The 23,851-nt window shown below is 37.9% G+C and overlaps 1 protein-coding gene across 5 annotated transcripts in view; it reads left to right on the top strand.

The window, feature by feature from the left end:
* The window catches only part of KIAA1328 (KIAA1328 ortholog), a 386,783-nt gene that overhangs the window by 327,736 nt on the left and 35,196 nt on the right, over window positions 1-23,851 (top strand). For all 5 annotated transcript variants that reach the window (XM_067699299.1, XM_067699298.1, XM_067699301.1 and 2 more), the window contains one exon: window positions 1,848-1,956. In XM_067699299.1, coding sequence (XP_067555400.1) covers window positions 1,848-1,956 — 109 coding nt within the window. The remainder of the gene's footprint in view (window positions 1-1,847; window positions 1,957-23,851) is intronic.

Raw genomic sequence — 23,851 nt, 5'->3', positions numbered from 1 at the left:
AAGCCAATCATAAAATGGGCAGAAGACCTAAATAGACATTTCTCCAAAGAAGACATATAGATGGCCAAAAAGCGCATGAAAATCTGCTCACCACTGCTAATTATTAGAGAAATGCAAATCAAAACTACAATGATACCTCACCTCACACCAATCAGAATGGCCATCATCAAAAAGTCTGCAAATAACCAATGCTGGAGAGGATGTGGAGAAAAGGGAACCCTCTTGCGCTATTGGTGGGAATGTAACTTGATACAGCCACTGTGGAGAACACTATGGAGGTTCCTTAAAAACCTAAAAATAGAACTACCATACGACCCAGCAATCCCACTACTGGGCTTATACCTTGAGAAAACCATAATTCAAAAGGATACATGCACCCCAGTGTTCATTGCAGCACTGTTTACAAGAGCCAGGACATGGAAGCAACCTAAATGTCCATTGACAGAGGAATGGATAAAGAAGAAGTGGTACATATATACAATGGAATATTACTCAGCCATGAAAAAGAACAAAACAATGCCATTTGCAGCAACATGGATGGACCCAGAGATTGTCATACTGAGTGAAGCAAGTCGGAAAGATAAAGACAAATATCATATGATATCACTTATATGTGGAATCTAAAAAAATGGTACAAATGAACTTACAAAACAGAAACAGAGTCACAGATGTAGAAAACAAACTTATGGTTACAAGGGGGAAAGTGGGGAGGCAGGGAAGAGAGATAAATTGAGAGATTGGGATTGACATATACACTACTATATATAAAATAGATAACTAATAAGGACCTACTGTATAACACAGGGAACTCTTCTCAATACTCTGTAATGACCTATATGGGAAAAGAATCTAAAAAAGAGTCGATATATGTATATGTATAACCGATTCACTTTGCTGTACAGCAGAAACTAACACAACATTGTAAATCAACTATACTCCAATAAAATTTTTTTAAAAAATAAAACATTACTGAAGCTCATCCTACAAAAAGCATCTATCAAATAAGAAGCAGGATGAGATGATGTCCAAGGTCTCTTCCAGCTATAACATGAGAATTTGATATGTGAAAAAGCCTTATTGTATTTTTAATAAATAAAAAGTTGGCAATTTTGTTAATTTTTTTTAAAAAGGAGGATAAATTTCTTATTATTAGAAATAATAATAATTATAAAACAAACAAAAGGTCTTTCTGTCCATGCCATCTTAGTCTTGAGCACTCCAGAAGAAGAAAGTAATTATCAACTAAACATTTCTTGCTAGAAAGGAACAAAGGCCAAATCAGCCCTAGAATGGTTAGTTGAGCATCTTAACTTGTTTTAACATCTTACTTGTTTTTGCATCTTACTCGTTTAGCATCTTACATGTTGAGTTCTTTAAAAGAAATATTCAAGATTTATGTCTACCTTGAAAGTTCTGGGGTTAGGATCAATTTAATTTGGAGGGTGTAGAAGTACAAAGTGCTGGAATTATCAATTTTGTCAAAGAGAGGAAAGAACTTTTCTTATGATATTGATAGTTAAAAGGAACAAAATAAACCAGTCTACCTCCTTGGGCATTTTTACAATAAACCCAAATCAGCAGGACTTTGATAGGCCATCAGGTTTAAAAACAAAATCTCTAGTTAGTCTGTTATTGCACAAATGCACTTTTTTAAAAACAAGATATTATGGATCACTGATGTTTACAAAACCAAAACAACTCACCGAGTTTTCCATCTGCCATTGTTTCATTTCATGGGGGAAAATGGCTTGCTTCTAAAGCTTGGGGATTCCTATACGAATATATTACTCAGAATAGACTTTTCCTTTTATTAAGTGCCCCAATTATTTCCTTTATTGTTCATGCAGGGACAATGGCAGAAGTTAGAAAAGATGCGTCCACATCTCCTATGACAACAGGAAGCCAAAAGGAGCTTGTAATCACAACCACAGCATCATTGCAACATGACACTCCCCGGTAAGTTTCAGGGATTCTTTGTTTTAATATTCTGCAGATAAGAACTTTTTTTGAGTTATTTAATAAGTATTGAAAAATCTTGACAATTGTTAATGCCTCCTACTCAAAAGAGAGGCCCTTATTTGGAAGCATCTAGATATGACCAGGTTGAACTCATGGAGCCCTTTCCTTTATGCATGCTTTTCCTTAATTGATAATGGCAATTGACAAGGATTTCCACAGAAACACAAAGCTAATCCTGCCTTTCATCAAAAAATCTGTTTAGCAGCAGGTCCTTCCCAACTTATCATGGAATGGTTATACACTTGGACTGTAAGCTTAACTAACTGAATTCATTGATATTAAAAACTGTAGTGGGTTTTGTACTACAGTTAAGTGACTGTCAACATTTACTTATACCAGAGACATTTGAGGAGTTAATACTTTGATCAGCCTTTTCTGGAGTCAGGAAAAGAACTATGTTATTAAAATCTCTCATATCTAATAAGCCAACTCCCATATTATACATTTAAGGCTGAATACATAAACATCAACACCAAAGGGGCTTGGTTTATGTTTCCTTGGGGATATGATTGAGCACTTAAATTCCTAGCATCTTATCAGATAAATACAGATTTTAAGACTTAATTAAGAACTTTTGGGAAATGACTCTTAACACAGAGGGTAATAATAATGGCTATCATCTATTAAGCATCTACTATGTGGCCAGCCCTTTGTACGCATTATCTGATTTAATCTTCATCACAGCCTATGAGGTGGTACTACTATCATACTCATTTTAAAAATCGGGAAACTAAGGTTCAGAGAGATTGAGTGACTTGCCTAAGGTCACATAGCTAGTAAGAGGTAGAGCCAGCATTTCAGACTCCAAAGCCCATGATCTTAAATATTATAATAGTTGACAATGACAACGTCCCTATTTTGGAAGCCACCCACAGTCAAAAGAAAATTTAACTAGTTTACCACATTCTTTGTCCATTACTCCTTTCTTTTATTTTTAATGCTACCATGCATGGCATTTTGCCAAAGACCTACAGTGAGTTGTGGCTCTGAAAGGTTGATGGGGCTTCCACCTTGGACCACTTAACATTGTGGATGAACGCTTGTGCTCAGAGAGGATCCATCCTAGCTCATCTTGAGGGATTTCTTTGGAGGAGTTATAGGTAAAGAGGAAAGACAATCTGGATTTTCAAACTTAATGAATTTTCCTATCTTTGACACTAAGATCTTCAATGAGATCTTTAACACTACTCTAATGTGTTTTTGATGATTGCACTTCAGTTTAGAGAAAAGCATGAAAAAGAAGAATAAAATGTTTCCCCAGTAAGGGTTTTATAGTACATCCTCAGTACACATTTTCTGAAATGGCCATATCAACTTTGTAGAGTTTTACAAGCCCAGGTTAAAATTGCTGTGAAGACTCATATCTACAAACCTTAAAAAAAGGATTCTTTATCTATTAGTTCTTAATGCTGCAGTTCAGCTAAATACAGATTCTCAGAAGCTTCTTAAATAATGAGCATTTGGCTAAACAAAACAATCTGCAGCACACCAGATTTTATCCTTAGAAGTGCTTGATGGCCTATTATAGGTCTATTATACAAAGTGCAGAGTTGAAAGAATAAGATTCAGTACTATGAAAATCAGTTACCAGGAAGGCACAGTGGTTGCTTTCCAGACTTCAGAATCAAGATTATTTGATTTATTTTTATTTCAAAGTGTAGAAAAGGCATTTTTTATAGACTGCTTTTACATATAAACTCTTAACGCAAGAGGAAAGCCTGTTGTTCTTCATTCCAAGAAACCTTTGAAAGTACTGAGGAGAACAAGAATAAAAGTCCTTTCCCTGTCCACCCTAAATTCCAAGAATTTTCAAGACCTGCAGAAAAGGATGGGGATGGGACAGATGCCAGTGGGCGACAGGTTTCCTTTGTTCTCTGAAAAGTGCTGGCATCTATAAGAGTCCCATGTGGGTCCATGTGCAGGTGATAAAACCTAGCTTGGCAAAGTCATCTTTCTCATTCACAGTGTACGTTGTTAATTGTTCTCTCTGCTGCGTGTCAATGTAATGTGAAATTTTCATTCTGCATTCAAGATGGGAGAAGTTGTGGCTGAAAATGTTAACATTTGCATTTTTATTTGTTGATTTATTTAAAGGACAGCCTCTCCTACAGCAATCCATCACTTGGTGACACCCCAAATGTGAATAATGTATTGTAGACTTGTGGTTACAATGTGTAATAAGTGCTAGAGACAGTAAAGGAATGTTAATTATGTTGCAAATGTAATATTTATTGACGCATAAAGTTTATTGCTTTCGAGGTTCAATAATACTGACCAGAGGACATTAATATCACTTATCCTGATTTTAGCAGGGCACCTTTGTATGTGGAAATATTCATCTATCTCATGCTAACAAAATAAATATGTAATTTACAGCACAAGCAAAGAGGGCTTTATAATAGTTTTCTGTGCTGAGACCTGCAGTGCTTCTCCCTTTCCATCTTACTTCCGGCCTCCAATACTGATCACACACCCCTGAGCTGTCCAAGAAAGTCAGCACAGTGGGCATCTCGGTACAGGAGGGTGGCACCACTGAACTAAACAATGCCTTGCATTTCTGCTTGCCTGGAACAGGCAACACCCACAGACCATTCCACCAGGAGAGAGAACTGGAGGGGCTTTTCTCTGTCATTCCGAACACCTGGTGGGTAGGTGAGCCTTTGCTCAGAAAGTTGAACAAATACCTTTCCTGCCATGACACTGAGTCAGAGTTTACCAATTCTACTTGATCCTCAGGTCTCCAATGTGGAGCCAGAGCTGGGCAAGTTACCAATGAATTTGTTAGGAGCACAAATGTTGCTGATAATTACCCCTTTTGTACCTTGCAGAATTAGCTGTGTCCATTGCCAGCATACAGACCTTATAAGAAATCTCTGAGACCCAGAGCAAAAGAAGTTAACGTTAATTAACAACCATCAGCTGTAACTGTCATCCCCATTAAGATGCAGAATTGTGTATTTCTTCATTATAAATAAGCTTTCTAATTGTACTTGATGTATGCCAATTTCATCAAACAGTATACTTGCAACAGGCAGATATTTGCATTAAGGTAGCTTTGGATCTTCAAATCTTTTATTTCAAATTTGACCAAGGAGAAAAGTCTGTTGCATGCAGTATATTTTTTCTATTTTGGTGTCTTTTTTCTATTCAGGTATGTAAATCTGGAACATTTTATATTAAAATGAAGACTATCTTCTGGAATTGTTCAGTGAAACAGATATCTTGTCACTTTTTAAAATACCGGTGGAGTTTCTATCTCTCAGTCATATGACAGCGCAATAATGATTCCTTCCAAACTGATAGACAGAGGTAAATACCAGGCCTGCAGCAGCAGGCTTACACGCTCAGCCCCTGAAGTAAAAGGTTACTAAGGCTCCTTCTCTCTGTTCTTTCCTGACTCGTAAGAGTTAAGACTGGTACTCTTGACCTCTTTTTTTATTTTTCCCTGTGAGATGTGAAGAGAGAAAGACTGATCTCACCAAATCATGCCCAATTAGTGAATTTTTGGAACTGGAACTGTAGTTAGCCTATTTCTAGGAAGCACTGTTCACCTCACTACTCTAGGTTTTTTCAGAAAGATTCGTTTTTATCACAACACCAAGTTGATGTTTTTTGTTTTACTTGTTTGGTTTGTTTTTTGAGCTATGTCAAGAGGGATGATTTTGTAGAGCTTGTTTTTTTTGTTGAGGGAGGTTGGAAAATATTTGTGTATGTGCTTTGAAGGACTTAATAGCTTATTTGGGGAACTTTTAAAAAATAATAGCTTAATTTGTTCTTTTTTTTTTAAGACCTTGTTCCTTTGCTGTCAGACCATACGCTTTATGTGTTCTGAAATTTTTGCTGTAAGTTTCCACCTTGCCGAGCTTTCTATAGAGCAATTCCCAGTGCACAGTCATGCTCACAGGCAACTGTTCACACACGGCTGACTTGAAGGTGGCTTGTGGAGACTCCTTGCCCACTGAGTTTGAGATTGAGGGACCCAGGCTCAGAATATTGGGAACCTGAGACCACACTCTGCCAACCCAGGCTGGAAGGATCCAAGTACCCTGCAATCTAAAACTTAAACTTCTGTCTTAAAGACAGTGTTTTTCTATGTCTTCTTTGGGAAAATGTCTATTCAGGTCCTTTGCCCATTTTTTCATCAGACTCTTTGCTTTTTGCTGTTGAGTTGTAAGAGTTCCTTATATATTTTGGATATTAACCCCTTATCAGATGCATAGCTTGCAGATATTTTAATCCCCATCTGTAGGTTGCCTTTTCACTTTGTTGAATGTTTCCTTTGCGGTGCGGAAGCTTTTTTATTTGATGTAGTCCCACTGGTTTATTTTTGCTTTTGTTGCTTGAGCTTTTGGTGTCACACGCAAAAAATCATTCTGAAGGCTAATGTCAGGAGCTTTCTCCCTGTGTCTTCTTCTGGGAGTTTTATAGTCACTGATCTTACATTTCAGTCTTTAATCCACCTTGAGTTGATTTTTGTGTATAGTGTAAGATGAGGGTCCAGTTTCATTCTTTTGCATTTGGATATTCAGTTTTCCCACATGCTGTCCTATTTATTGAAGAGGTTATCCTTTCCCCGTTGCATATCTTGACACCCTTGTTGAAAATCAATTGACCATTTATGCTTGGGTTTATTTCTGGGCACTTGACTCTCTCCAGTGAGTCTATGTGTCTTTTTTTATGCCAGTACCATACTGTTTGTAATATAATTTGAAATCAAGAAGCGGGATTCCTCCAACTTTGCTCTTCTTTCTCCGGATTGCTTTGGCTATTCGGAGTCTTTTGTGGTTCCATATGAATTTTAAGGTTGTTTTTCCTATTTCTACAAAAAATTTCATTGGAATTTTGTTAGAGATTACATTGAATCTGTATATCACTTTGGGTAGTATGGCTATTTTAACAATTTTAATTATTTTAATCCATGAACACAGGATATCTTTCCATTTACTTGTGTCTTTTTCAATTCTTTTCTTCAATGTTTTATAGTTTTCAGTGTACAAATCTTTCACCTCCTTGATTAAATTTATTCCCAAGTATTTTATTCTTTCTTATGCTATCATAAATGAGATTTTTTTCTTGATTTCCTTTTCTGATAGATCATTGTTGGTGTAAAGAGACACAACTAATTTTTGTATCTTGATTTTGTATCCTGCAGCTTCATCAAATTCATTTATTAGTTCTAACAGGTTTTTTGTGTGTGTGGAGTCTTTAGGGTTTCCTACATATAAAACCATGTCATTCAAAGAGATAATTTTACTTCTTCACTATTTGGATGTCTTTTACTTCTTTCTTTCTTCTCATCCCAAATTTCATTGTTTTTTCATTTTCTCACACTGTGTGAAACTTGAATTTTATTCTTAGGTGTAGGCACTAAGCCTATAAAATTCTGATTTAGAGTAGGAATCCGACAAACTTACTTTAAGAGTTAGAATTTGGTTTTTTTTTTTCTTTCTTTCTTTCTTTTTTTGCGGTAGGCGGGCCTCTCACTGTTGTGGCCTCTCCCGTTGCGGAGCACAGGCTCCGGACGCGCAGACTCAGCGGCCATGGCTCACGGGCCCAGCCGCTCCGCGGCATGTGGGATCTTCCCGGACCGGGGCACGAACCCGCGTCCCCTGCATCGGCAGGTGGACTCTCAACCACTGCGCCACCAGGGAAGCCCTAGAATTTGTTTTTATAACTTGATAGGAAGAAACTTAGTCTTACACAGAAGGGGAAGTGCTGTGTTTCTATTACACACAACAGCCAAATTGCAACGCTTTCTTGCACTTGTGCCCAGAATCCTAACTGTAACAAAATCCTTTTTTTAAAAAATCAGACTTTTTTCTCACCTGTACATTCACACAAATATTTTTAGAACTTAACCAGATCCCCTCATGTGCCTAGCACATAATGTGCTATCCTTCCAAGGTAGAGAAAGAGGAACTAAATTAAAATCCCAAACCTCAAACTAGGGCCTTACAGGCACTACTTGGGTTTATGTGGTAGGTTTGAATAGCAGAACTCATTGCTGCTATACAATAGAGCACATGAGTGGTGACCATATGTGGCAATACTGGCTACTATTCACTGAATGCCTATTATGTATCAGATCTTGTGTTGGGCAAGTTCAGCTATGTCCTTTCACAATATATGTTTATACAAATTACGTATCATTGTAAAGCTCTTTTTAATGACTATTAAAATTCATTTTCAAAGTATTAGATAAATTTTCTTCTTAGATTTTTTTCAAAATGATTTCCACAAGTGTGGGCTTCTAGGCCAAGAACTATCATTTTAGCTTTATATGCCCTCCGAATAATAGTTTACACACTACACACAATCAAAATGCTATTTACTATAACTTTTCCATTTTGTGTGTATTGCAAATAACAAAATAAAAACAAAATTGAATGATATATTGCAGATAAATGACGACAATAAAAAGGGATAATCCAAAAACTTCAGAAAATAATTGGTTGAATATGTAAAAGAAAATATGAAGTTATAAATACACCTGTCTTCCATATCAGGAGGATGAAAAGTCCAGCCATTCAAAAGGATTTTTATTGAAGCTAGGTTGATAAATTGAAATTCCCTGCTGGCAGGTACATTACTACCAAGAACAGCTGAATGCATGGAAATTTTTAGGTGTTTGATGAAAAGATGTTCCTTTTAATTAAGCCATGATTTGGGGGTGTTACTGTAATAATTCCCACTGTTAAAAGCCGTTAATATAATCATCCATTCCTCTTGCAAACACTGCTTATAGAGTGTGTAAATTAAGAAAACAGAAACAAATAGGCTAAGTAGAAATAATAAAGACACAGTATAATTCCAAGAAATGAATTCAGTTTGAGGAATCTTGTCAAGACACTCTTGACATAGGATGAACTTACAGTAGGGAAAGTGTACATTACAACAATTTATGCTTACTAGCCACTTAGAGTTCTAGTCCTTGGCTTCAGGAAATCTCTCTAAATTCTAGGGGAAGGGATTATAGGAGCTATTTTATTGCTAACACTTTTCTATATCTTCCAGATATTCTATAACAACAATGTATTACGTAGTTTTAAAAACAATATTTAAAAAGAAACAAAGGGCACACATTTATAGGAGGTAAACCCATTTCAAAATTTTATGCTCTGTAGTTCCAAGTAGTTGCAAAAAATCTAAGGTTACCCTTGGAACATAAGACATAATTATGTTATTTCTTTGTTGAGCCAGCAGTAGGTGAGGATTATGCTTCCTGGTGGGTCTTCTCCAGGGCACTGAATTCTGGAAAATGCTGCAATTAGTGACATCTGTTCAGTATTGCCAGTTCCTGCTATCATTTCAGTTTTTGGCCTCGTCAACTGCTGTTTTAGACTTGTGCCTTTGGTCCAAGATTAGCAAATTCCCTTCACTTCAATGTTAAGAAACATTTGTTGAGTGCCACTTGCTGTCCTAGGCACTTAAATGCTTTTATAAAAATTCTTTTATGGGGGCTTCCCTGGTGGTGCAGTGGTTGGGAGTCCACCTGCCAATGCAGGGGACACGAGTTCGTGCCCCGGTCCGGGAAGATCCCACATGCCGCGGAGCGGCTGGGCCCGTGAGCCATGGCCACTGAGCCCGCGCATCCGGAGCCTGTGCTCCGCAACGGGAGAGGCCACAACAGTGAGAGGCCCACGTACCGCAAAAAAAAAAAAAAATTCTTTTATGTATGTTACCTAATGTGATCCTCACAATCATGAGAAAACAAAGCTCAGAGAGGCAATAGAACATTTAAGAGCCCAGGGGTAATAATTATAACACCTAGGTTTATAGGCCTAGGTTTGAATGCTAGCCTATGTGGTTTTGAACAAATCACTTAGTTTAATCTATAAAATGGGGGTAACAATATCTCCCTCATAGTCTGGTCATGATGGTTAAGCAACATAGTTTATATAAAGTACTTAGCAGAGTCTTGGTACCTGGCTAATAGTAGTTGTCATTGTAGAACTTCCTAGGACCGTACAAGCAATAAGAAACAGAGCTCAGATTTGGACCTTGCTATTTTAATTCTAAACTCTATGTGCGTTCCCTGGCAAAAGGTTAGGAATAGGGTTAGACTCATCTCAGAGGTGGGCGATAGGGTTGTATTTTTTAATATTCACCATGGAAACATGCTTGCCAACATGCCTGAACCTGATTCCTCATGTGAAAATAAGAGTATTAATAACTGCCTTGCAAATTGGTCAGAGGATTAAACGTGACTAGGTATCCAAAGCCTTAACTTGGTTCTGGGCCACAGTGTGCCCTCAGTGTTAGCTTCTTTCTCTATGCTCTGGGCAACAAGATTTTGGGGGGCACCTGGAGCACAGTACATGTGAATGACACAGGCTCCCCCTTGCCAAATGCACTGAGTGACAGTGTTGTGCAGAAATGTGGCTTAGAAGCAAACTGAATAACCCTGCATTCAAAGTTATTGATAATGGATATCTTCTCATAATTAGCTCTTCGTAAAAATTCTGAAAGGGCTTAATTCCCTTCAGAGCAGTGGTTCTAAAATCTATCTGCACATTGAAATCACTTAGGAACCTTTGACAAAGTACCTGTTTCTAGCCCTCACCTGGATTCATTGAACCCGATTAATTGAACCAGGCGGATTCTCAACCACTGCGCCACCAGGGAAGTCCCTGCATTGGGATTTGATTGCTTAGATAACATCTCACAATTGTTTTCACTTAGTATAGAATATATACCACTCCATTATCTTGTGTTCAGCCGTATCATAGAGCTTCTGCTACTTAGGCCTGTGGCCAGTTCTTTGTTTTGGTTTTCTCAAATTAAAAATCCTTGCATGTAGACAGGCAACATGGCTTACAGGAAAGGCCTTGAGAATTAAAGTCCAAAGACCTGTATTCATCCTGCCTCACAGCTTAGCAGTAGCAAAGCCTTGGCAAAGTCCCTTGACCACATGGAACCTCAGTTTTCCAGCTGTCCATCCTATGTCTGAACCATACCCTTTGTTTAGAGATGAAATCAAAATGAAAACATGTACATCTATCTCTCGATTTCAGAGTAATTTACACATTTTGAGGAGAAAATAATAAAGAGATGAGTATTTTCAAAAATAATTAAATATGGACTTCCCTAGTGGCACAGTGGTTAAGAGTCACCTGTCAATGCAGGGGACACGGGTTAGAGCCCGTGCTCCGCAACAAGAGAAGCCACTGCAATAAGAAGCCCACACACCACAACGAAGAGTAGCCCCTGCTCGCTGCAACTAGAGGAAGCCCACGCGCAGCAACAAAGGCCCAACACAGCCAAAATAATAATAATAATTAATTAATTTTTAAAAATTAAGTAATTGATTTCAGAATAACATGGTTTAAACTTCTCTCCGAAATCTTTGGGGTTTCCGCTGGCCGGTAGTTTAGAAATGCTAAGTAGATAAGCAAACTTGGCACCACGTCATTCATAGCACAGGGAAGAGCCATTCCTCGGATATCTTTGGCCTTCCCAGTTGACAGGGGGCCAGGTATAATTTACATTTCCTGAGATTATGCTCTGTGAACATATGTTTACTGAAGGTTTTTTCATTTTTAGGTTTAAACGAAACTGTGTCTGGAAAACATTAGATTTTACTTTAGGAAGGACACTAGGAGAAAAACAGAAAGAAGTTAGTCCCCCTTGAAGTCCAAATTGAGGTCATTAGTCATATTGAAAAAGGTTACTGTATATTAGTGTAGGCTACATGCTTTGCCTTAGGAAAAGAATGGTCAGGATTGTGCATGATAGTGCCAAGTATGCCACTGAGTAAATCAAAGACATTATCAATGAGAATACTTACAGTGAAGAGAACAGAATAAGGTAGTAGTTAATGGTCATTGACTAATGCATTTTCAGCTCAGTTGGACACTTTTGTACACTGTTTATATATTCAAATATATGTATTGATATGTGTATATATACCACTTTTAACATATTTAACACTTTTCATATTTTCCCCATAAATTATTTGCTTTTGATATTAATAAGCTCCCCCCCAAAAAAGATATGACAGTCCTTTATTTTCTTTCAATCTACATTCTCTTTATTTCTTGTGGAGAAATTCATTTTAACATTTTGTATTTCCTGTAAACTTTTGTGAGTTTAACCACAAAACTTAAGAGACAGGTACATATGAAAGTTATTTGTAAATAATAAAGGGAAACACATAAATATTTTATTTATGTGTTTATTTATGTGTAATTAAGGCTAATTATGTGTTTATTTATGTGTTAAATATTTTATTTATGTGTTTATGTGTAATTAAGGCTAATAATTTATGTGTAATTAATTTATGTGTTTATGTGTAATTAAGGCTAATTATTTTCATTAGCCTTAAGACTTCTGGGATATGTCTTCTATATCTTTATAGGGAATATGAATGAGCCACTTGCTGTACAAATCCTAACATTACCCATGAAAGAAAGAGTCCAAGTTAGTCTTGAAGCTCAAGAGTAATTGGCCATTGCATTACCTGTTTACTTACCGAGCATTTCATTGATTTTCTTTCTGTCGTGGGTGCATACTAAAGTAAGACTATTACTGAGATTGAAAGCGCATCATCTCGTTGCTTTGTACTTGTCCTTAAATGTTATAAAATGATCAACTTGTCTGAAATGTAAGCCTCTTGGCCAGCAAGGAGAGAGTAATTACTATTATACATGAGAGGCTGTTTCTTCCTTTGGGAAAGCTGGAAAATTCTGAGGTGGGTTGTGACTTGTATTAGAATAGGGACGCTGCTTCAGGATTTCCCTGTCACAGGACATGGGCTACTTGAAAACCAGAGCCAGTCATTAGACCTGAGAAGGCTCCAGCCTAATACCAGGATGGCAAGTTATTTAGAAAGCAGACCAACCTTGTATACAATTGCATGTCTTGTAAAAGCCTTGCGGGCAGTTGTGTTTCTTAGCATACATGGAGAATTCATCCTTTATACATTTTTTTTTTTGCGGTACGCGGGCCTCTCACTGTTGTGGCCTCTCTTGTTGCGGAGCACAGGCTCCGGACACACAGGCTCAATGGCCATGGCTTACAGGCCCAGCCGCTCCGCGGCATGTGGGATCTTCCCAGACCGGGGCATGAACCCGTATCCCCTGCATCGGCAGATGGACTCTCAACCGCTGCGCCACCAGGGAGGTCCCCAAGATCTTTTTTTAGCTAGTCATTGCTGGCAAAGAAATCAAAATTTCTCCTTCACACAACTATTTATTTGAAAGAGAAAAGGAAACATTGTAGTAGAGGAAGCTGTCAGTATAAGGAAATGTCTAGAATAAGTTAATAGCAAACCAGGTGGAAACAAATCGGAACTTATTATTTAAATTGGATATTTGATTAAAACGAATTTTTTAGATGAAATAAAAAGCTTACCTCCTGAAGTTTTCCATATCAGAGGTTGAAGATCAAAGATATCACAGAATTAGAATTGTAGCTTACTATCATAGATTATTTAACATTAACTTCTAAGAGATGTATTCATTTAGCCTTTACAAAAATTATGAAATACTGTGTGGCCTACAATGAACTCTTTCAAATTTACCTTCTTGCCACCACCTGCAGCCTATAGTCCAGTCAGGTTTAACTACTGAATGAGATCAATTGGCTATGACACAGGCACCCAACTCTCACTCCCTCATCATGCCAACTCTAATCCTTTTTATTTATTTATTTATTTATTTATTTATTTATTTATGTAACCTTTTAGAGGGCTGTTGGGTAGGGGCGAGGGGAGAGCCATTCAAGGATATGTTTGCTAATTTGTTTTTTTTTGTTTTGTTTCAGGTTTTTTTTTTAATTTTTTAAAAAATTTATTTATTTAATTTATTTACTTTGGGCTGCATTGGTCTTTGTTGCTGCCTGCAGGCTTTCTCTAGTTGTGGCGAGCGGGAGCAGTGCAACAGGCTTCTCATTGCAGTGGCTTGACTTGTTGCAGAGCACGGGCTCTAGGCATGCAGGCTTAGTAGTTGTGGTGCACAGGCTTAGTTGCTCTGCAGCATGAGGGATCTTCCCAGACCAGGGCTCAAACTCGCGTCCCCTGCATTGGCAGGCAGATTCTTAACCACTGCGCTACCAGGGAAGCCCTTGTTTCGATTTTTAATAGCAGCTTTATTGAGATATATTTCACAGATGATAAAATTTACTCCAGAATGTTTTTTTTTGAATTTTTGAATTTTATTTTATTTTTTTATACAGCAGGTTCTTATTAGTCATCAGTTTTATCCACATCAGTGTATACATGTCAATCCCAATCACCCAATTCATCCCACCACCACCACCACCCCCCTGCTGCTTTCCTCCCTTGGTGTCCATACGTTTGTTCTCTACATCTCTGTCTCAATTTCTGCCCTGCAAACTGGTTCATCTGTACCATTTTTCTAGGTTCCGCATATATGCGTTAATATACAATATTTGTTTTTCCCTTTCTGACTTACTTCACTCTGTATGACAGTCTCTAGACCCATCCACGTCTCAACAAATGACCCAATTTCGTTCCTTTTTATGGCTGAGTAATATTCCATTGTATATATGTACCACATCTTCTTTATCCATTCATCTGTCGATGGGCATTTAGGTTGCTTCCAAGACCTGGCTATTGTAAATAGTGCTGCAATGAACATTGGGGTACATGTGTCTTTTTGAATAATGGTTTTCTCTGGGTATATGCCCAGTAGTGGGATTGCTCGATCATATGGTAATTCTATTTTTAGTTTTTTTAAGGAACCTCCATACTGTTCTTCATAGTGGCTGTATCAATTTACATTGCCACCAACAGTGCAAGAGCATTTCCTTTTCCCCACACCCTCTCCAGCACTTGTTGTTTGTAGATTTTCTGAGGATGTCCATTCTAACTGGTGTGAGGTGATACCTCATTGTAGTTTTGATTCGCATTTCTCTAATAATTAGTGATGTTGAGCAGCTTTTCATGTGCTTCTTGGCCATCTGTATGTCTTCTTTGGAGAAATGTCTATTTCGGTCTTCTGCCCAGTTTTGGATTGGGTTTTTTGTTATTTTAATATTGAGCAGCATGTGCTGTTTATATATTTAAGAAATTAATCCTTTGTGCGTTGATTTGTTTGCAAATATTTTCTCCCATTCTGAGGGTTGTCTTTTCGTCTTGATTATGGTTTCCTTTGCTGTGCAAAAATTTTGAAGTTTCATTAGGTCCCATTTGTTAATTTTTGCTTTTATTTCCATTACTCTACGAGGTGGATCAAAAAAGATCTTGCTGTGATTTATGTCAAGGAGTGTTCTTCCTCTAAGAGTTTTATACTGTCTGGTCTTACATTTAGGTCTCTAATCCATTTTGAGTTTATTTTTGTGTATGGTGTTAGGGAGTGTTCTAATTTCATCCTTTTACATGTAGCTATCCAGTTTTCCCAGCACAACTTATTGAAGAGACTGTCTTTTCTCCATTGTATACCCTTGCCTCCTTTGTCATAGATTAGTTGACCATAGGTGCGTGGGTTTATCTCTGGGCTTTCTATCTTGTTCCATTGATCTATGTTTCTGTTTTTGTGCCAGTACCACATTGTCTTGATTACTGTAGCTTTGTAGTATAGTCTGAAGTCAGGGAGTCTGATTCCTTCTGCTCCATTTTTCTCCCTCAAGACTGCTTTGGCTATTTGGGATCTTTTGTGTCTCCATACAAATTTTAAGATTTTTTGTTCTAGTTCTGTAAAAAATGCCAGTGGTAGTTTGATAGGGATTGGATTGAATCTGTAGATTGCTTTGGGTAGTATAGTCATTTTCACAATATTGATTCTTCCAATCCAAGAACATGGTATATCTCTCCATCTGTTGGTATCATCTTCAATTTCTTTCATCAGTGTCTTATAGTTTTCTGCATACAGGTCTTTTGTCTCCCTAGGTAGTTTTATTCCTAGGTATTTTATTCTTTTTGTTGCAGTGGTAAATGGGAGTGCTTCCTTAATTTCTCTTTCAGATTTTACATCATTAGTGTATCGGAATGCAAGAATTTCTGTGCATTAATTTTGTATCCTGCAGCTTTACCAAATTCATTGATTAGCTTTAGTAGTTTTCTGGTAGCATCTTTAGGGTTCTCTATAGTATCATGTCATCTGCCAACAGTGACAGTTTTACTTCTTTGTTTCCAATTTGTATTCATTTTATTTCTCTTTCTTCTCTGATTGTTGTGGCTAGGACTTCCAAAGCTATGTTGAATAATAGTGGAGAGAGTGGACATCCTTATCTTGTTCCTGATCTTAGAGGAAATGCTTTCAGTTTTTCACCATTGAGAATGATGCTTGCTGTGGGTTTGTCATATATGGCCTAATTATGCTGAGGTAGGTTCCCTCTCTGCCCACTTTTTGGAGAGTTTTTATCATAAATGGGTGTTGAATTTTGTCAAAAGGTTTTTCTGCATCTATTGAGATGATCATATGGTTTTTATTCTTCAATGGTGTATCACATTGATTGATTTGCATATATTGAGGAATCCTTGTATCCTTGGGATAAATCCCACTTGATCATGGTGTATGATCCTTTTAATGTGTTGTTGGATTCCGTTTGCTAGTATTTTGTTGAGGATTTTTGCATCTATATTCATCAGTGATATTGGTCTGTAGTTTTCTTTTTTTGTAGTATCTTTGTCTGGTTTTGGTATCGGGGTGATGGTGGCCGCATAGAATGAGTTTGGGAGTGTTCCTTCCTCTGCAATTTTTTGGAAGAGTTTCAGAAGGATAGGTGTTAGCTCTTCTCTAAATGTTTGATAGAATTCACCTGTGAAGCCATCTGGTCCTGGACTTTTGTTTGTTTGGAAGATTTTTAATCACAGTTTCAATTTCATTACTTGTGATTGGTCTGTTCATATTTTCTATTTCTTCCTGGTTCAGCCTTGGAAGGTTATACCTTTGTAAGAATTTGTCCATATCTTCCAGGTTGTCCATTTTATTGGCATAGAGTTGCTTGTAGTAGTCTCTTAGGATGCTTTGTATTTCTGCAGTGTCTGTTGTAGCTTCTCCTTTTTCATTTCTAATTTTATTGATTTGAATCCTCTCCTTCTTTTTCTTGATGAGTCTGGCTAATGGTTTATCAATTTTGTTTATCTTCTCAAAGAACCAGCTTTTAGTTTTATTGATCTTTGCTATTTTTTTCCTTGTTTCTGTTTCATTTATTTCTGCTCTGATCTTTATTATTTCTTTCCTTCTGCTAAATTTGGGTTTTGTTAGTTCTTCTTTCTCTAGTTCCTTTAGGTGTAAGGTTAGGTTGTTTATTTGAGATTTTCTTGTTTCTTGAGGTAGGTTTGTATTGCTATAAACTTCCCTCTTAGAACTGCTTTTGCTGCATCCCATAGGTTTTGGATTTCATGTTTTCATTGTCATTTGTCTCTAGGTATTTTTTGTTTTCTTCTTTGATTTCTTCAGTGATCTCTTGGTTATTTAGTAGTGTATTGTTTAGCTTCCATGTCTTTGTTTTATTTATGTTTTTTTCCCTGTAATTAACTTCTAATCTCATAGCGTTATAGTCAGAAAAGATGCTTGATATGATTTTAATTTTCTTATATTTACTGAGGCTTGATCTGTGACCAAGATGTAATCTATCCTGGAGAACGTTTTGTGCACACTTGAGAAGAAAGTGTAATCTGCTGTTTTTGGATGGAATGTCCTATAAATATCAATTAAATCTCTTTGATCTATTGTGTCATTTAAAGCTTGTGCTTCCTTATTAATTTTCTGTCTGGATGATCTGTCCATTGAGTGAGGTGTTAAAGTCCCCCATTATTATTGTGTTTCTGTCGATTTCCTCTTTTCTAGCTGTTAGCAGTTGCCTTATGTACTGAGGTGCTCCTATGTTGGGTGTATTTATATTTATAATTGTTATATCTTCTCCTTGGATTGATCCCTTGATCATTATGTAGTGTCCTTCCTTGTCTCTTGTAACATTCTTTATTTTAACATCTATTTTTTTCTGATATGAGTATTGCTACTCCAGCTTTGTTTTGATTTCCATTTGCATGGAATATCTTTTTCCATCCCCGCACTTTCAGTCTGTATGTGTCCCTAGGTCTGAAATGGGTCTCTTGTAGACAGCATATATGTGAGTCTTGTTTTTGTATCCATTCAGGCAGCCTGTGTCTTTTGGTTGGAGCATTTAATCCATTCACGTTTATGGTAATTATTGATATGTATGTTCCTGTGACCATTTTCTTAATTGTTTTGGGTTTGTATTTGTAGGTTCTTTTCTTCTCTTGTGTTTCCCACTTAGTGATGTTCCTTTAGCATTTGTTGTAGAGCTGGTTTGGTGGTGCTGAATTCTCTTAGCTTTTGTTTGTCTGTAAAGCTTTTGATTCCTCCATCAAATCTGAATGAGATCCTTTCCAGGTGGAGTAATCTTGGCTGTAGGTTCTTCCCTTTCATTACTTTAAGTATATCATGCCACTGCCTTCTGGCTTGTAGAGTTTCTGCTTAGAAATCAGCTGTTAACCTTATGGGAGTTCCCTTGTATGTATTTTTTTTTCTTTTTTTTCCTTTTTTTGCAGTACGCGGGCCTCTCACTGTTGTGGCCTTTCCCGTTGTGGAGCACAGGCTCCGAACGTGCTGTAGGCTCAGCAGCCATGGTTCATGGGCCCAGCTGCTCCGCGGTATGTGGGATCTTCCCGGGCCAGGGCACAAACCCATGTCCCCTGCATCGGCAGGCGGACTCTCAACCACTGCGCCACCAGGGAAGCCCCACTTGTATGTTTTTTGTCTTTTTTCCCTTGCTGCTTTCAGTAATTTTTCTTTGTCTTTAACTTTTGCCTATTTGATTACTGTGTGTCTCGGCATGTTTCTGCTTGGGTTTATCCTGTATGGGACTCTCTGCACTTCCTAGACTTGGGTGGTTATTTCCTTTCCCATGTTGGGGAGGTTTTTGACTAGAATATCTTCAGATATTTTCTTGGGTCCTTTCTCTCTCTCTTCTCTTCTGGGACCCCTATGATGCGAATGTTGTTGCATTTAATGTTGTCCCAGAGGTCTCTTAGTCTGTCTTCATTTCTTTTCATTCTTTTTTCTTTATTCTCTTCCACAGCAGTGAATTCCACCACTCTGTCTTCCAGGTCACTTATCCATTCCTCTGCCTCAGTTATTCTGCTTTTGATTCCTTCTAGTGTAGTTTTCATTTCAGTTATTTTATTGTTCATCTCTACTTGTTTGTTCTTTAATTCTGCTGGGTCTTTGTTAAACATTTCTTGCATCTTCTCGATCTTTGCCTCCATTCTTTTTCCTAGGTCCTGGATCATCTTCACTATCATTATTCTGAATTGTTTTTCTGGGGTTTTATCTTGTTCCTTCATCTGGTACATAGCCCTCTGCCTTTTCATCTTGTCTGTCTTTCGTGAATGTGGTTTTTTTCCCACAGGCTGCAGGATTGTAGTTCTTCTTGCTTCTGCTGTCTGCCCTCTGGTGTTTGAGGCTATCTAAGAGGCCTCTGCAAGTTTCCTGATGGGAGGGACTGGTGGTGGGTAGTGCTGGCTGTTGCTCTCTGCTAATTTGTTTTTAAAGAAACTGACACCAGTGAATTGGCAATAATTGCTTAAGCACCTGTGCTTACTTGGGACAATCGTGGTGGAATATATATCTTTAAAAGTGATATTTTAAACCACCTATAATCCTTCTACCCACTGTTAATTGTTTAGTATTTGGTATATTTCCTTCTAATCCTTTTTTTTTTCTTTCACTTCTTATATACTTCTCCTTTTTTTAGACTAACTCTTTCTAAATTGCGAAATATCTGGAAGTTTAAAAAGCAAAAACTCTTCTTTGTGTTAACCATTCCATGAATAAATAAGAAAGAGGTAGGCGAGAATTAGCAGTGCTAAATAAAAGTGCATAGATAGACCTGTTAGCAAGGTTGATTGTTGGAATGAGAATGTACATGTTTCTCTCATAAGTTACCTTAGGGGTGCTACAATGTGATTGTGTTTCCAATAAACTTCCCTCCTTTTTTCTTCTTTATTGGATCTATACACAAATTTAATCAGAAGTATAAATCACTGCTATAAACGTATGGTATATTCTAAACATGACTCCCATGTCTACCTTTTAGATGAGAAAAATACGTATTAAAGTTAAATCACACTGTGAGAATGAATTTCTTTGTAGAGGAAAAAAGAGTGATTAAATGTAATCTTCCTGGTTAGGAGTAATGCGAGACAAAGGTGTTTGCTGGAGGATACCATTCCTATTTGCCAGTCGCCATGCTGTTTTGCAAGTTTTCAGAAGCAGAGGAAGCTTTGGTAAGCCATGTTGCTTTACCTTCCAGGCATCTGGAGTTTGAGCTAAGAAAGAATATTATTGTCTTGCTCTTAGCCTCTCGTAAGACACCAAAGTAAGGTTGGATTTCACCGTAGCATACGCCATTTATTTATTCTCTTACTTCCTTCCTTACATTTTATCATTAACTTTGACCCAAACAATGGACGTCAGGTTCAGTTACTATACTGGCTCCATGCCAGCTCTAATGAGCCAGGAGATCCTGGCCTTCCCATCAGTCTTCATCAGTTTCAGCCTTTCTTACTGACACCTCTTGTATTTCAATATCAAATTTACTGTGCTTTTCCTTGTCATCCAATTTTCTAAATTCTTCCAAACTGGGATAGATAGTTGATCTGTCTGGGTCTTGTTACTGCCGGAGCCAGTGGCTTCCCCAGTCTTGGTAATGCTCTGTCAACACTCTGGTTTCTTCCCCATCAGTTTCTGCTTTTTCCATTCCATGTGTTTACAGCAACTGAAATATTTTCATCCTATTTTGTTTTTTCCTCTGTCGACTCCCCTTCCTTTCCTCTCTTTCTACTGAATCATTCTAATTTTCCTAGCATCAGTAAAGCCCATTGAAAGAAGTTAGAACAGTAAATCAGACATAGTTTCTTGCATTATTTCTTATCCATACCTGCCTCCCCACCACCACCCCCCAGCAACAAAGCAATATGGGAAGAACATTAGGTGTACTCTAATCACATCTCTTATGGTGGTCTGGGTCACAGGCATCTTCATTAGGAGAACATCCTGGTTACAGTAACGCCAGTCCAACACGACTTGCATTCACAGCATATCAGCTGCTGTACCAGTGGTGTTCCATTTAGTAGGGGAGTTGGGCAATTGCCTTTTCCAGGATACACACTGTGTTCTGTTGTTGCCCTTAGTCACCCCAAAACGCTAGATGTTCCCCCATCTCTAATTTTCATCCAAGCCGTCACAGACTGTGACTAGTTGGGGGTCATATGTTAACCAATACATGCCTCTTTATGCAGCTGTGTCCAGAATTAGGGAAATAGTCTGAGTCCACAATCCTGAAAAACCATTTAAGTAGTGACTCTTCTGGGAGCTACCTATACTTATCAACAAAGTGCATGAGCTCTTTAACTGTATGTCCTCCAGTTTCTGTTGTTTCATGACTTTGCCCTCTGCCAACCTGTATCACCTTCTTTGTGACCAGAGGATGAAAGGGTATAATCTGCTATATTAAACTGGAAGAATCTGAGGTCCCTTCCTTCCAAAGAACTTCCATTCCAACTTGCTTCCAATCAGTTCAAGTCTCCCAGCTTCAGCTGTGGCACAGAGAACACGCAGAACACCTTAATCTCCAGCTCATGCTCTCCCCACTAACACAGCCCTGAACACCTGGTTTTACCTAAACTAAAGGTAACAGCCTGTGGCACACACATAGGGAAACTGTGTGTGTGTAGGGGCTGGGGGTTGTTTCTTTTCTGTTGTGTTGTTCTCCCTAATAGGTGCATATAAAAGTTATAAAGTCAATCTAGCCATATCGTCTTTCTTTTTGAAAGTACAGGCAGTCATAAAACAAAACACTACCGGGGCTTCCCTGGTGGCGCAGTGGTTGAGAGTCTGCCTGCCGATGCGGGGGACACGGGTTCGTGCCCTGGTCTGGGGGGATCCTGCGTGCCGCGGAGCGGCTGGGCGCGTGAGCCATGGCCGCTGAGCCTGCGCGTCCGGAGCCTGTGCTCCGCAACGGGAGAGGCAAAAAAAACAAAACAAAACAAAACACTACCATTTAGTTTTGTAATCTTAAATTTCAAACAATGCGTGGATGAATTATGTTATATTGTAGAATGTGTTTTCAGTAATGTGTAGCATACAATGGAATAAATGCATATCCATACGTGCCCTGAATTTTCTAAACTGCAGGCTAATAAACAGGGTAACCTGCATCACTTCGGCCTGGTAGAGTTCACAAGCAGGTATTTCTCCTCTCGGTTTTGGTTTCTGCGTCGTGTTTTCCGGAAGTCAGCTTACTGCTTTTGCAACTGGAGCCTAGAAGATAACATTCTTTGACTCCAAACTATCTAACAGTGCTTTTCTCTCAAGATAACCAAGGTTGAGGTCTCTAAATTTCACTTGTCATTCTGGCTTCCAGCCATATTATATAAGGCTTTAATTCATAATTAGTAAGAAGCTACAATTCCACAGAAAAGAGAACATTTTATATTAAATGACCATTATCCAACTTCATGATTTCACAAAATGATTAAGACACTAGAAAATAATTAAGATATCTTAAGTTTCCCAATACTGAAAAGTACAGGCATGGGGAGGGGGGTGGTAATTTTCTTTTTAACCTGTGTGTAGCTCTTGCTACAATGACAGAAAGAAAATAAATTCTTCTTAAAGAATTTCATTTTTATAGTTGCATAAATTATCAGATTTGCCCAAATTTTCTTTCCATATCAGAATCTCTGAGATCAGGTACGTTGCTTGCATAGTGATAGTCTTTAACCAAAACTCCCAAAGAGTAAGAACAAAAAGCCAAAAGTAGGCATCTCATAAACCTTGAGTGTTGGGTATTGTTGAAGAAGAGGATTGGATAACTAACTGTCAGAAGGCTCTTTCTGGTAATGATAATATTTTTGTGTGAAGATTTAACTCAGGACTGACAGCCAGGAGAGAAAATCGTACAGGTCCACAGTCCTTCATCCAAAATTCTTAGAGCCAAACGTATTTCAGAATTAACAAAATTTTAAGCTAACATGGTTTACATACCATGTGGGATACAATATGATGTATGATTATTCACATTAAATGTAATAAACAATAAGTATAAATAGCCTCATATCAGTTCAGGTCAGATTTTACAACCAAATAGATTTGGGTTAGGTCAGATATTGCTACCAAAAAGGTTATGAAAAAAACTTTCACTTTTCATTACTCTTAAGATTTCACGGAACTTCCCTATGGTTAAGACACTGTGCTCCCAATGCAGGGGGCCTGTGTTCAATGCCTGCTCAGGGAACTAGATCCTAGATCCCACATGCTGTAACTAAGAGCCTGCATGCCACAACTAAAGATCAAGCATGCTGCAACTAAAGATCCTGAATGCTGCAACTAAAGATCCCGCATGCCACAGTGAAGATCCCACATGCCACAACTAAGACCCGGTGCAGCCAAATAAATTTAAAAAAAAAAAAAGATTTCACAATTACAGATAAGGATTCTGGGCCCACATCACCATTTTATTTTATCTATTCCTACTTCAGGAATCTCCATAAAAGGCATTGTCTCTGCTTTTCTCTAAATTATATCTTCATATTGTTCTCCTAGATAAAGGCTATACAGATTTCAGGAGGAACCCATTAAGGAATTTCAAATCCAGTTGGGTTAAATATTCACCTTCAGAGACAGAGAACTGAACTAAATTGCTTTTATAATTATTGTCGTATTCAAGAAATAAAAATTCATAGGGATATTTAGTGAAAATAGACTTTCTCACACCCCAGTTTCCCAGCCAGCCAAAGCGCCCTCCTTGGATGTAACCTCTCTCAGTTTCCTGCGTGTCTTTTCAGGGATAGTTATACATATACAATATTGACTATGTATATGAATCTGTGCACTGTAAA

This window comes from Pseudorca crassidens, chromosome 12 (assembly GCF_039906515.1).
Source record: "Pseudorca crassidens isolate mPseCra1 chromosome 12, mPseCra1.hap1, whole genome shotgun sequence".
NCBI classification, from domain to species: domain Eukaryota; kingdom Metazoa; phylum Chordata; class Mammalia; order Artiodactyla; family Delphinidae; genus Pseudorca; species Pseudorca crassidens.
This window is presented reverse-complemented; position numbering and strand designations above follow the sequence as displayed.